Consider the following 12,458-nt stretch of genomic DNA (forward strand, 5'->3'; position numbering starts at 1 on the left):
TTATTAAAGCATGGGGACAGACCTGTATGCAGAAAGAGCTGCACTGGGGTCATGAGGAGCGGCTGATTATATACTTTCAAGTCAGGAGGGGGTTAGTTGTAACACAAGCCTCCAAGGTATTTTGAAAACAAGGTTTTCAGGATCCTGAGGGGGCTAGCTATTGTTAGGAAAAAGTCATCTATTACTGTTTAGGAACCCCTCACTCTTCAGATGGTATCAGTGGGCCATATGTTGGGGGATGATTGCTAACATTTATCAGGGTGGGGGTGGCAATGGGTAGAGATAAAGGAAGTTGCCAAATGAACTAATATATTAAAGTAGACTTACAGGATCCTGAGGTGTCGGGCTAAGATTGCCTTTTGCCCTTAGTGAAGTGGCAACATGGAGGCAGCTGAGCTCTAAGAGGAAGGTCACGCTCCCTGTTTCAAGGACTTGTCAATCAGCTGTGAGTAGGAAGGAAATTTAAAATGTCCATACTATCCATACTCCTTTCTTTTGCCTTTCTTTCCCACATCATATGGGACTGACACAAAAACAAAGATCAATGGAGCAGGATAGAGAGCCCAGAAAGAAACCTCCAATTATATGGTCAATTAATCTCTAAGCAAGGACAAGTCTATCCAATAAATGGTGTTGGGAAAACTGGACAGCCACGTGCAGAAGAATGAAAGTGGACTATTTCACAAGACATAAAAATTAACTCAAAATAGGCTAAAGACTTGAACAGAAGACCTGAAACCATAAAACTCCCAGGAGAAAACATAAGTCTGATCAGCTCCTTGGCCTTGGCCTTAGCCATGATCTTTTGGATCTGATTCCAAAAGCAAAATTAACAAGCAGGGCTACGTTGAACTAAAGGGCTTCTTCAGAGCAAAGGGGTTCAACAAAATAGGCCAGCCTTAGACTTTTCCCAGTCTCATCATGGCCACCCCTTGGACCTGTGGGCCAAGAGGGGTCAGGTCTGCTGTGGAACCTCAGGGGTCTGCAAGTTCTGGGCTCCTGAAGAGGGGCTCTCAATTGCCTACCGAATAATTAAAGGTTGCCTGGAAGAAAGCAGGAGAACTGAAAAACCCTGAGAAAGGGGACACTGACCTTTCCTCCCCACCCTCCAAATTTCCTTGGGCAGCCAACAGTCTTCTTGTTTACTCAATGGGAGTGCCTGACCAGGACTCCACCCAAGCCAAACAGTGAGGTTAAACTGTCAGCAAAGCAAATAGGCTTTCTGCAAGACTTCCTTCACTTCCCTCTTGAATGGTGTCTTCACAGTTGGCTCATTACTTCAATTGGAATACCTCTGCACAAAATGAATCTTAGAAGGAATTTGGTGCTGCTTCCTAGAGATCTAGGTTTGCAAAAGGCTGCCTATGTGATGGAAGCTATGTTTGATCCTGAAGATCTCTTTAGCTTTTACTTCTGACCAGTGAATTTTTTTTAAGAATATTTTTGTTGAGATATTTTCACGTAGTGGGATATACAAATCTTACATAAACAGTTCAGTTTGGCAAGTACACCCATATGGCCCATATCCCTATTCTGTTAGCCCAGAAAATCCCTAGACAATCCCCCCATCCTTGGCCCCTGGCAACCAAGGTTCTCATTTCTATCACACGTATTTTTGCCAGTTCTGGTATTTCATATAAATGGAATCCTACAGTATGTGCTCTTTGTGTCTGGCTTTCGGCTCAGCATGTTTGTGAGATTCACCAGTTATCAGTGTACAGATCAGTTCATTCCTTTTTCTGGGTGAACAGTAGTCCATTATTTCCATATACTCCACTTTACTCCCTCCTTTTCCTATTGATAGTCACCAGCACTGTTTCCAGCTTTAATGACAAGACTGTGAATATTCTTGCACAAATTATTTTGTGGACATGTTTTTATTTCTCTTGGATGAATACAAGCACACTTCATTTTATTGTGCTTTGCTTTATTGCACTTCACAGATGTTTGTTTCTTACAAATTGAAGGTTTCTGTCAACCCTGTATCGAGCACATTTGTTGGTATCATTTTTCCAACAGCATTTGCACACTTTGTGTCTCTGTCAATTTTGGTAATTCTCGCAATAATTCAGACTTTTTTCATTATTGTTAAATTTGTTATGTGATCTGTGATCAGTGATTATGACACACAGCTCCGATGGTGGCTCTGACTTTTTAATTAAGGTACATACATTTTTTAGACAATACTATTGCATACTTAATAGACTATAGTATAAGCATAACTTTTTTTTAAGGATTTATTTATTTGAGAGACAACAAGAGTGCTCAAGCAGGAGGGGCAGAGGGAGAAGGACAGACAGAATCTCAAGCAGACTCTGCCCTGAGACTGGAACCCAATGCAGGGCTTGATATCACAACTGAGATCATGGCCTGAGCTCAAACCAAGTGTCAGATGATTGACTGCACCACCCAGGCCCACAGACTCACAGAGAACAAGGCCCCAGACTTCCTCTTGGAGGACCAGTTCCTGAGACAGTCCTTGGGAGCTTGGGGGAGGAGGTGCCCACCAAACCTTTGTGGTATTAGCACCTGATCTGGAAGCAGGCAGAAAGCCACTGGCCTAAAAAAAGCCTCTGGAGCCCTAGTGGCTCTGGAGGGAGGAAATAGGATAAGCTGGGGAGGTAGCTGGTGGAAGGCCACAGGCTGCAGTGTGACACACACCCCCCCGTCACTGCACCAGGTCTGTGGGGTCCACCACACCCACAGATGCTCCCCACGTGGGGCTGGCTCCTAGTGTGCACATGATGAACTTTCACACTTGTTCACGCCACACTGCAATAGCTTTTCTAGACCCCACAGACTCACATCATTCCCAGTGGTATCTATCCCCAAAATTCAACCACTGTTCCTGGGGCTAATGTCCTAGAGGTGTGCCTGTTCTAGAACATCATGTAAATGGAATCATACAAGATGTGCACTAGTGCCAATTCCCTCACCCAGTATCATTCACCCAAGTTACTGGGTGTGGCTGACCATTCTCATCACTGTAGACTGTTCAGCTGTGGGAATATGCCACAATGTATTTATCCACTGCAATGTTCATGGACATTTGCATGGTTTCCAGTTTGGACTGTTTTGAATAGGGCTGTTACATTTTTGTACATGCCTTTTGGCATTCATTTCTCTTTAGTATTTTTTTTGGACTAGAATAGCTGGTTCTGAGGCAGGTATTTTTTTTTTTAACTTTCAGGAATACTAACAGGACACCTGGCTGGCTCAGTCAGAAGAGCAAGCAACTCTTGATCTTGGGGTCATGAATTTGAACCCCACGTTGGATGTAGAGATTATATAAATAAGTAAACTTAAAAAAAAAAAGAAGAAAGAAAGAAAGAAAAGAAAGAAAGAGTATTCCTAGTTTTTAAAAGTACCAACCCGTACGTGTTCTTGATGTAGAAACTAGAGACAGAGATGAGGTCAGCATCAGTAGGACCAGGGCTGAAGCCAGGGACCTGATATGGCCTTGAGGAACACCACCAGTGATGTTCATGGGTGTGTTTCTGGTAAGAGTGAACAAGGGTCTGCAGATAGAAACCAGGTGACCCTGGCTTTGGGCAGCAGGAGGAGCAAGAGCAGAGGGGTCCTGAGACAGTCCCACAGCATGGAGAGATGCCTGCAGGAATGTGGACTACAAATCCAGGACTTCATCCTTAGCTCTGCACGTTGAAAATCTCAGCTTATTCATTTATCCAGGGGTAAGGAGACAGCAGGAAATTGTCATGTAGCAGATCTCAGGAGACGCTAGTTAAGAAACAATTTAATGAGGGTTCCTGGATGACTCAGTCAGGTAAGCATCAGGCTCTTGATTTCATCTCAGGTCTGGATCTTAGGGTCGTGAGGTCAAGCCCTGTGCTGGGCTCCATGCTGGTCATGGAGCCTACTTTATTTTTTTGTTGTTGTTTTTTTTTTTTAATTTTTATTTATTTATGATAGTCACAGAGAGAGAGAGAGAGAGAGAGGCAGAGACACAGGCAGAGGGAGAAGCAGGCTCCACGCACCAGGAGCCCGACGTGGGATTCGATCCCGGGTCTCCAGGATCGCGCCCTGGGCCAAAGGCAGGCGCCAAACCGCTGCGCCACCCAGGGATCCCATGGAGCCTACTTTAAAACAAAAACAAAAACAATTTGATATATTTATGGTGTGGCATACCTGGTCCCCCAAAAGGCACTGGTTGTCCCTAACAGCCCCAGATAAGCTCACTCAGAATCATAGCACAGTCTGGAAATTCCAAGTCTGCAATGTACTGGAGGGGCACTTCCATTTAGCCCCATCACCCTGAGAAACTGCCCTCCCCCCTCCCTGCTCAGGACAGTGGCAGGGAGTGTGGGAAATTGTGATTCTTCACAACCCCCTTTCCAGTAATTTCCATCATTAAAAACTCTGAGCTGCACTTATGCCATAAGGTCTTGCTTCCTAAGGTGTGTTCCTAGAACACAGGAGCCTGTTTAAAATACATGCTGCAGCCACATCCCACACTAGCTGAATCAGAGCCTGTCTTTTTTTTTTTAAAGTAGGCTCCTCGCCAAGCATGGAGCCCAGTGCAGGGCTTGAACTCAGGACCCTGAGATCAAGACCTGAGCTGAAATCAAGAGTCAGAGGCTTACCTGACTGAGCCATCAGGTGCTCCCAGAACCAACCTTCTGACTTGACTCCCAGATGATTCTTGTGTACTTTCCAGGAAGCACCACCTCAGGGGCCCTGCTCTGACTGTAACCCAGATGAAGTGGGCTTCCTGGAGGCATGCCCCCACCTGACAAAGTGGAGATGGGACAAAGTGGAGATGGGACTAAAGGAGCCTTTACCCTTATGGGATTTTTACATAGCCCATCTCAAAGCATCAATGTTTGCCTTTGGCCAGCCCGTCTCCTTCCAGCCCCCCTCTTTGGGTTTCCTGTGGATGTGGGATACTTGTGTGGCCTGACTTGTGCACAGCAGGTGTTAAGAGTGCCAGAGACTTTGGGAAGCTACCACTCCAGGAGAGCAGGTGCAGTGGACCAGGTGCCTCCTTCTGCAGCCTGAGGGGCACCAGCCTGGCTCAGCCCCACCTCGAGTCTGGCTCCTCTCAGCCTCCCCTGTGGCAGCACATGGATTCACAGGGACATTTCTTTTCCAGGATGACTTCCACAGGTGGCTATTATCCCTCATTTTATATTAATTCAACTGTGCTGAGACAGACCCTCGCTGTGAGCTTAACATATTTCCTGGCCACAACCAGGACCTACCTGTGGACTGGAACCTTTCTCCATATGATGCCAGGAGGTCTGTGCTAAGTGACAAGGAGTAATCCTGAGACCCAGGATCCTTGAAGGGCTGATTTCCTCATGGGAGGTCTGACTCTGGATGAGCAGGAGTTGGCAGGTGCAGGTGTGCACATCAGACTTGCTCTCCTCCTACCTGGCCCTCTGAGCCATCCAGGATGATGGTTTGCCTAGCCACATGGATGAAACTGTGGTCCCCTAGCTTACTCTAGTGCAGCAGAAAGCCCATCTAGTACTCAATTCCAAGCTAATCCTAAAAACCACAAGGGCTTGTCCCTCAAAGTGAGGGAATGTTTCTGGCTTAGAGGATGGCAGTGCAATCACCCTGGAGTGTGACCAGCTTCCTGTCTTTAGCATGTTCACCACCCTATCCCTCACCAACACATCTGTGCCAGAGGAAGGGGCCCCTGAGTAAGAAGAACATCTTAAGCTGACCCTTGCTGACTTTAGACCTTCTTTAGTGATCTCACGATCACTTAAGAAGTAGCAAACCTTAGAATGGACAGCTACATGCAAAAGAATGAAATTATTTTCTTATACCATACACAGAAATAAATTAAAAATGGATTAAAGGGGCACCTGGGTGGCTGGGTTAAGCTTCTACCTTCGGCTTAGGTAATGATCCTGGGCTCCTAGGATAGAGCCCCATATTGGGCTCCCTGCTCAGCGGGGAGTCTGCCTCTCCCTCTCCCTCTGCCCCTCCTCCAGACTCATCCTCTCTCTCTTTCTTTCTCAAATAAAATCTCTTAAAAAATGGATTAAAGGGGCAGCCCCGGTGACCCAACGGTTTGGCGCCACCTTCAGCCCAGGGCCTGATTCTGGAGACTGGGGATGGAGCCCCACATCAGGCTCCCTGCACGGAGCCTGCTTCTCCCTCTGCCTCTGTTTCTGCCTCTCTCTCTCTCTGTCTCATGAATAAATAAAATCTTTAAAATAAATGGATTAAAGACCTGGGCACCTGGGTGGCTCATTTGGTTGAACATCTGACTCTCGATCTCAGCTTGGGTCTTGAATCAGGGTTATGAGTTCAAGCCCCATGTTAGGCTCTATGCTGGGCAAGGAGCCTACTTAAAAAAAAAAAAAATGAATAAACTGGATTAAAGACCTAAATGTGAGTCCTGAAACCATAAAATCCTAGAAGAGAGCACAGGCAGTAATATCTCTGACATCAGCTACAGGAACATTTTTTTAGACATGTCTCCTGAGGTAAAGGAAACAAAAGCAAAAATAAACTATTGGGACTGCATCCAAATAAAAAACTTCTGCAGAATGAAGGAAACAAAACTAAAGGCGACCTACAGAATGGGAGAAGATATTTTCAAATGATATATCTGATTAAAGCTTAGTATCCAAAGTCTAAAAACTGATACAACTCAACACCCCAAAAACAATTTAAAAATGGGCAAATAACATGAACAGACATTTCTCCAAAGATATACAGGTGGCCAACAGAGAGATGAAAAGATGATCAACAACACTGATCATCAGGAAAATTCAAATAAAAACCACAATGAGATAACACCTTACACCAGTCAGAATGCATAAAGTCAACAACACAAACAGGTATTGACAAGGATACGGAGAAAAAGGAACCCTCTTGCACTGTTGGTGGGAATGCAAACTAGTGCAGTCACCCTGGAAAACAGTGTGGAGGTTCCTCAAAAAGTTAAAAATGGAAGTATCCTATGCTGTAGTAATTCCTCTTCTGAGTATTTACCCAAAGAATACAAAAACAGTAATTTGAAACGATATATGCACCCCTATGTTTATTGCAGTGTTATTCTCAATAAAAATTGTGGAAGTAACCCAAGTATTATCAACTGTTGAATGAAAAAAAAAAATACACACACGCTGGAATATTACTCAGCCATAAAAAAGAATGAAATTTTGCCATTTTGCAGCAACATGGATGGATCTAGAAAATCTAAATACTAAGTGAAATAAGACAGAAAAAGACAAATGCCATTATTTCGCTCATATGTAGAATTTATGAAACAAAACAAACAAACAAACAAAAAAACAAGAAAAAAAACTCTTAAATACAGAAAACAAACTTGTGGTTGCCCAGAGGGGCACATACAAAAAAGATACCCAAAAGTTAGTTGGAATTCTGGATTTGGGGCTTTGGGAATGTGCTTGTAACAAACCCTACAGGGAATTCTCATCAGCAGGTTTGGGAGACAGCCTTAGCTATTATCTGTATCTCTAGAGCTGGGTCTTAGGTGTCTGCTATATTACCATGATATTCGTAGTGTACTATATTATATTCCTATAAGTGATGTTGAGTCCTTCTCAGTGCATTGGATCAGAAAGCACATAGTATCATTTTACCCCCTTATTGGTAATAAGGGGACAAGTTGGATCACTTCATGAAGTTTTTTCCACTGTAAAATGCCTTCCTTTTTTTTTTTTTTTTTTTAACTATTAAGGTCATCCGTGGGGCGATACTTAGAACCTTTGTCTGATAGTTCTAGCATCCACTCCTACATTCATTTGGTATTCTGTAGAGAAGAGCTCCTTTTTTTTTCTCCACATTCCCGTTTTATTTCCTTCTCATAGCACTCTGGTCTCAGATCTCTTATTAACATCAATGTGTTACAACACATGAATGTCACTGCGAGTATCTGCTTCATACCCTTGTGAAGGGAGAGCCCCCATTCCACAATATCATTCTAGCTGGGGGTCTTAATTCTACTGAGGTTTATAATTACCTACCTCTCAAAAATAATGCATTTATTGTTTGCCTCCTATTGTTTACCTCCCTGAAAGACCAGGTGTATGTTCATCTGCAAATACTCAATAGACCCTCCGAGATAGGCCAGTGCTGTTGCTGGGGTCCCAGGCCATCTTAACGTTAGCTTGTGCAGTCTCAACAAGGACTGGCAAAGCTTCCAAGTCACTCACTTAACCAGTATTTATTGAACTTTTATGATCAATGAGAGAGTCAAGAAGCTGAAGTAGGCCAAAAGTATCTATTTTCCACACATAATTTTTTCTAACTCCCACAGCATTTCATTCCACACGAGATATCTTTTGTTTCTGTTTCCAAGGCAGGGACTATCTATTGACAGTCTTAAATACCTATTTGAAAGAACTGTGAAGTTCTCCAACAATACAGAATAGCTCAGTACAAAAAAGTAACAGAAACCAGATCAATATCTATCACTTCTTAGTAAATGAATATTTAAAATGGTCTCCAAATGGGGCACCTAGGTGGCTCAGCAGTTGAGCAGTTGCTTTTGGGTCAGGGCATGAGCCCAGGGTCCTGGGATCAAGTCTCACATCAGGCTCCCTACAGGGAGCCTGCTACTCCCTCTGCCTGTATCTCTGCCTCTCTCTGTGTGTCTCTCATGAATAAATAAATAGAATCTTTAAAAAAAAAAATGGTCTCCTAAAAATAGGGAACCAGACAGTGTGTTACAAGGTGGCCTGACTGGTCTCATGACCATCTCCTGTTAAGTGAGGAGGTGCTCCCACCCAGTCATAGCTGAGGCCAGACTGCCAAAAAACCAGTCCTTTTCCTTGGAGAGGCAAAGCTGAGCTCACTTTCTTTCCATTTTGTCTGTTCCAAAGCCCTACAGTTTTGTTGGAAGATCCAGATTCCTCATCGAAGCTGATGTGGCCCCTTGACCTGGCTTCCCACTTCTAGTCTGAATCTACCCATTGTGCTGGGGAAGAAAAAAATCTTTTCTTCTACCTATCTCACGCTCTCGAGGTGCAGCCCTGTGAATTTGGCTGGCCAAAGACAGATTAACAAGAGAAAAACAAACATAAGCTTATCAGCATGTGCATTACAGGAGTACCCAGAGATGAGTAACTCAAAGTGGCGGTTAGACCTTGAGTTTATATATCCTCCTAGGCTAAACCAAACGAAAGGCGTTGGGGCTTCTAGCTAGGGAGGCAAGTTATGAGAAGGTGACCAGAAGTGTGGTAAACAAAAGTTGTTTAGTAATGTTTTATAGTCAGACCTGTCAGGAGAGGAAAGATTTCTACAAAGGGAAGTGCCCTTTTAAACCTAAGTTTCCTTTACAAAGGGAAAACTTGTACCCTATTTTTAAAGCTTTTCCTGCTTCTGCTGTTTTCTCAGTGCCCTTTAGCTCAAAATCATCTATAGGCCAAGGAGGCATTTTGGCGGCAGGGTGTGGGTGTGTGTGTGTGTGGGGGGGGGGGTGTCAAATTCTAATGCCCCTCAGCAGCTCTCTGCTCCACCTGCACTGGACTTGCTATTCTGTGAACTGTCCAAGTGGGTACCTACCTACCTCAGAACGTCTGTACTTTCTTCTCCCCCAGATTCATTACTCATTAGTATGTTTGTGGTCTCAGCTCAGATACCCTGTCACTGGTTGCTAAACGTGCTCTTCTTCGCAGCACTTGTAACTATCTAAAAATTACTTATCTGAAAGTGGCTGAGATGACCATTGGGTTCATTATCTATCCCAGTAATATTAGTGGCCACCTGGAGCAGGTGGGTTTGTGGATACCTGGGGCAGAGAGGGCATTCCCCACTTAGTGTCCTCCAAGAGGTATGCAGCTCGGAGAGGGTCCCGGTCAGAACTTTGGAAGCATCACACCAGAAGACTCGTGCATCTACTTTCAGGGCGTGTCCCGCGGGCAGATCTGACCTCCGTGTATTGGGGGATCTTCACAGCCCACCAGCCAAAGACTGCCCAGTGCAAACCTGCAGGGGCACAGAATTAGGGTTGCTGACCCACTGCAACGACCTAACTGCAGGCAATGGGGCCACCGGGCAGCCGGAGGACACAGGAAACGGGGGTCAGGATGAGGCTCCCCTGAAGCCGTATCCGCAGGCTCAGAGCACAGCAGCGCCGCGCGCCAGGCGGGCCCGGGGCACTTTCCTCGGGCCCGGGCAGCGCTGTCCGGAGGCCCCGTCTGGGCTCGCTGCACCCGAGAGGCGCGGAGGAGCCGCGTCTGTCGTTGTGACCCAGATCCTCGGCCCGAGTCGGGGGGGGGGGGCGGGGGGGCAGAGGGAGGGCCTGTGGCACAGGGAATGAGGGTTCGTCGAGACGCTCGCGGGAGGGCGGCGGCGGGCACTTCTCCGTGAGTGGTGCCTCCGGGGCCTCGCCGCCCGGGTCAGGACGGGGCCCGCTCGGCGTCCGCGGCTCCCTCCTCCTTACCCGGCCCCGCTGCGCCCCAGCCTGGGGGCCGCACCTCGGGACGCCGCACGGCCTGGGGCAGGGGCTCGGGGATCACGTCCCGCCTCCGGCCGGGCCTGGCCGTCGTGGGGCCAACCTCGCCGCTGCTTGGCACTTCTCCGCCTGGCTCACCCGGAGGCGAGGCTGGAGCCGGGCCCGCGCCTCCCCGCCGCCCGCAGGCCTCGCCCCCCGCAGGCCTCGCGCCCCGCCGCCCCGCTCCGGCCGCGGCCCCGGAAGGCGGCCCCGCCCCGGCTCACTGCGCAGGCGCGGCCCGTGCCAGCCGCAGCCCCGCGACGCCCGGCGGCAGCGGCGGCGGCGGCGGCGTCCTCCCCTCGGCGCTCGCGCGGCGGCCCGGCCCGCAGCCCCCTCGGCCGGCGCGATGGCGGCGCCGCTCACGGACAGCGAGAGGCGGAGGCAGATCAGCGTGCGCGGCCTCGCGGGGCTGGGCGACGTGGCCGAGGTGCGCCGGAGTTTCAACCGGCACCTGCACTTCACGCTGGTCAAGGACCGCAACGTGGCCACGCCCCGCGACTACTTCTTCGCGCTGGCTCACACGGTGCGCGACCACCTGGTGGGCCGCTGGATCCGCACGCAGCAGCACTACTACGAGCGCGACCCCAAGGTGAGGCGGCCGGGGGGGGCCCGCGGGGCGGGGCGGGGCGGCCTCCTGGAGGGGGGCCGGAGGGCGCCCGGGCCGCCCGCGTCGCCGGTGACCGCAGACCCCTTGCTCTGAGGGCTTGGGCTCGCGGGGCCCGGCCCGCGGCGGCATCTTCCGGCCGGTGGCCGCCCTGCGCCTCGGCGCTCGCTCTTCCCCGCCCCCGCGCCCCACCTTGTGTTCTCCCGCGGCTCTGGGGGAGAGAAAAGGGGACGGGGACCAGGCCTGGGCAGTTTCGTGCTGGCAAGGGGTGAGCCCAGGCATTCGCAGGGGATCGTGGGGCCTCTTCTGGCTGGGCAGCGATCGGAAGACCGTGGAGGATGCCTGCTCAAGCGGCAGGGCTCAGGGGCCGGAGGAGCAGCCCTGCGAGAAGGCGGCGTCTTTAGGGGTCCCACACATTCCTGACCAACACTGTTGGGTTAAAGTTCACGGAGATCACGTGATGGATCATGCAGATTGATTGTTGCTTTTCACGTTTTGCAGAAATTTATGCTTATGGCAGAAAGAAGCAGAACAGGCGAAAGTCTCTGATGTGACCCCATTACTCTAAACTATATTAAAATAAAGGTGCATGTCCTCAGATCCAGATTTTTTTTTCCAAATCCTTTTCTATTCTTAAATGTACATACATATTTTGAAAAGTATACCGCATCTACAGCTTTGTGATTTTTCCGTTTCATTCATGGACATTTGCAACTTTTTCAGTAGCTCCCCAAGTTAGTAGATACGCGTCTCCGATACCATTTGTAGTTTGATGGACCTGTCATAGTCTTGGCCACCCACCTTCTGCCCGTTTGTTTGGGGTTTTACTTCTTGCTCTTGACATACAGAAAATTGTCCTTTCTACGATACTAAGGTAGAGTGACTGGTGAACAAAGGACATACTTGCGTGCCTGGAACCAGTGTGCAAAGATTTGATTTGCAGTATACACGTAGGCAGTGGATAGTTGCTTTGTTGATAGTATTTTAGAGTATTTTCATGAGGAATTAAGAAATCGTTTACTAATTGCTAAGAGTGAGATTGGTTGCTTTTTCCAACTTACTCTGGGGTACTTTTTTTTCTTCAAAAACAGAGATGGTGAGAAGGACAGATTTGTTTAGAGCACCAGCTGGGCTGCGTCACCTTTAGTATGCAAGACAGCATAGAACGATGTGGCCCCAAATGGATAAAGCACGTTTTTACAGTAGGCGCTTAGGATGACTTTGCCAGGGACACTGGCCGAGAGGCAGTGAGTGGCTCCCCCAGAATTCCCTGCTGATGGCAGAGCTCTGGTTTGCAACATCATTTTTCTTGTCAGTGTAGCAGACGACAAGGGTACATCTGTGCCTGCACATTCAAGGACATTTCCCTGGACCTGGACCAGGACACACCCCAAAATCTTGTGGTTCCCGTTA

General features: G+C 48.2%; 1 protein-coding gene across 2 annotated transcripts in view; it reads left to right on the plus strand.

The window, feature by feature from the left end:
- Nucleotides 1-10,736: 10,736 nt before the first annotated feature.
- Nucleotides 10,737-12,458, plus strand: part of PYGB (glycogen phosphorylase B) — a 53,744-nt gene continuing 52,022 nt past the window's right edge. For both annotated transcript variants that reach the window (XM_049100043.1, XM_025461505.3), the window contains exon 1: nucleotides 10,737-11,030. In XM_049100043.1, the coding sequence (XP_048956000.1) occupies nucleotides 10,788-11,030 (243 nt within the window). In that variant the 5' untranslated portion in view covers nucleotides 10,737-10,787. The remainder of the gene's footprint in view (nucleotides 11,031-12,458) is intronic.

Source organism: Canis lupus, chromosome 23 (genome assembly GCF_003254725.2).
Source record: "Canis lupus dingo isolate Sandy chromosome 23, ASM325472v2, whole genome shotgun sequence".
In the NCBI taxonomy this organism is placed as follows: Eukaryota; Metazoa; Chordata; class Mammalia; order Carnivora; family Canidae; genus Canis; species Canis lupus.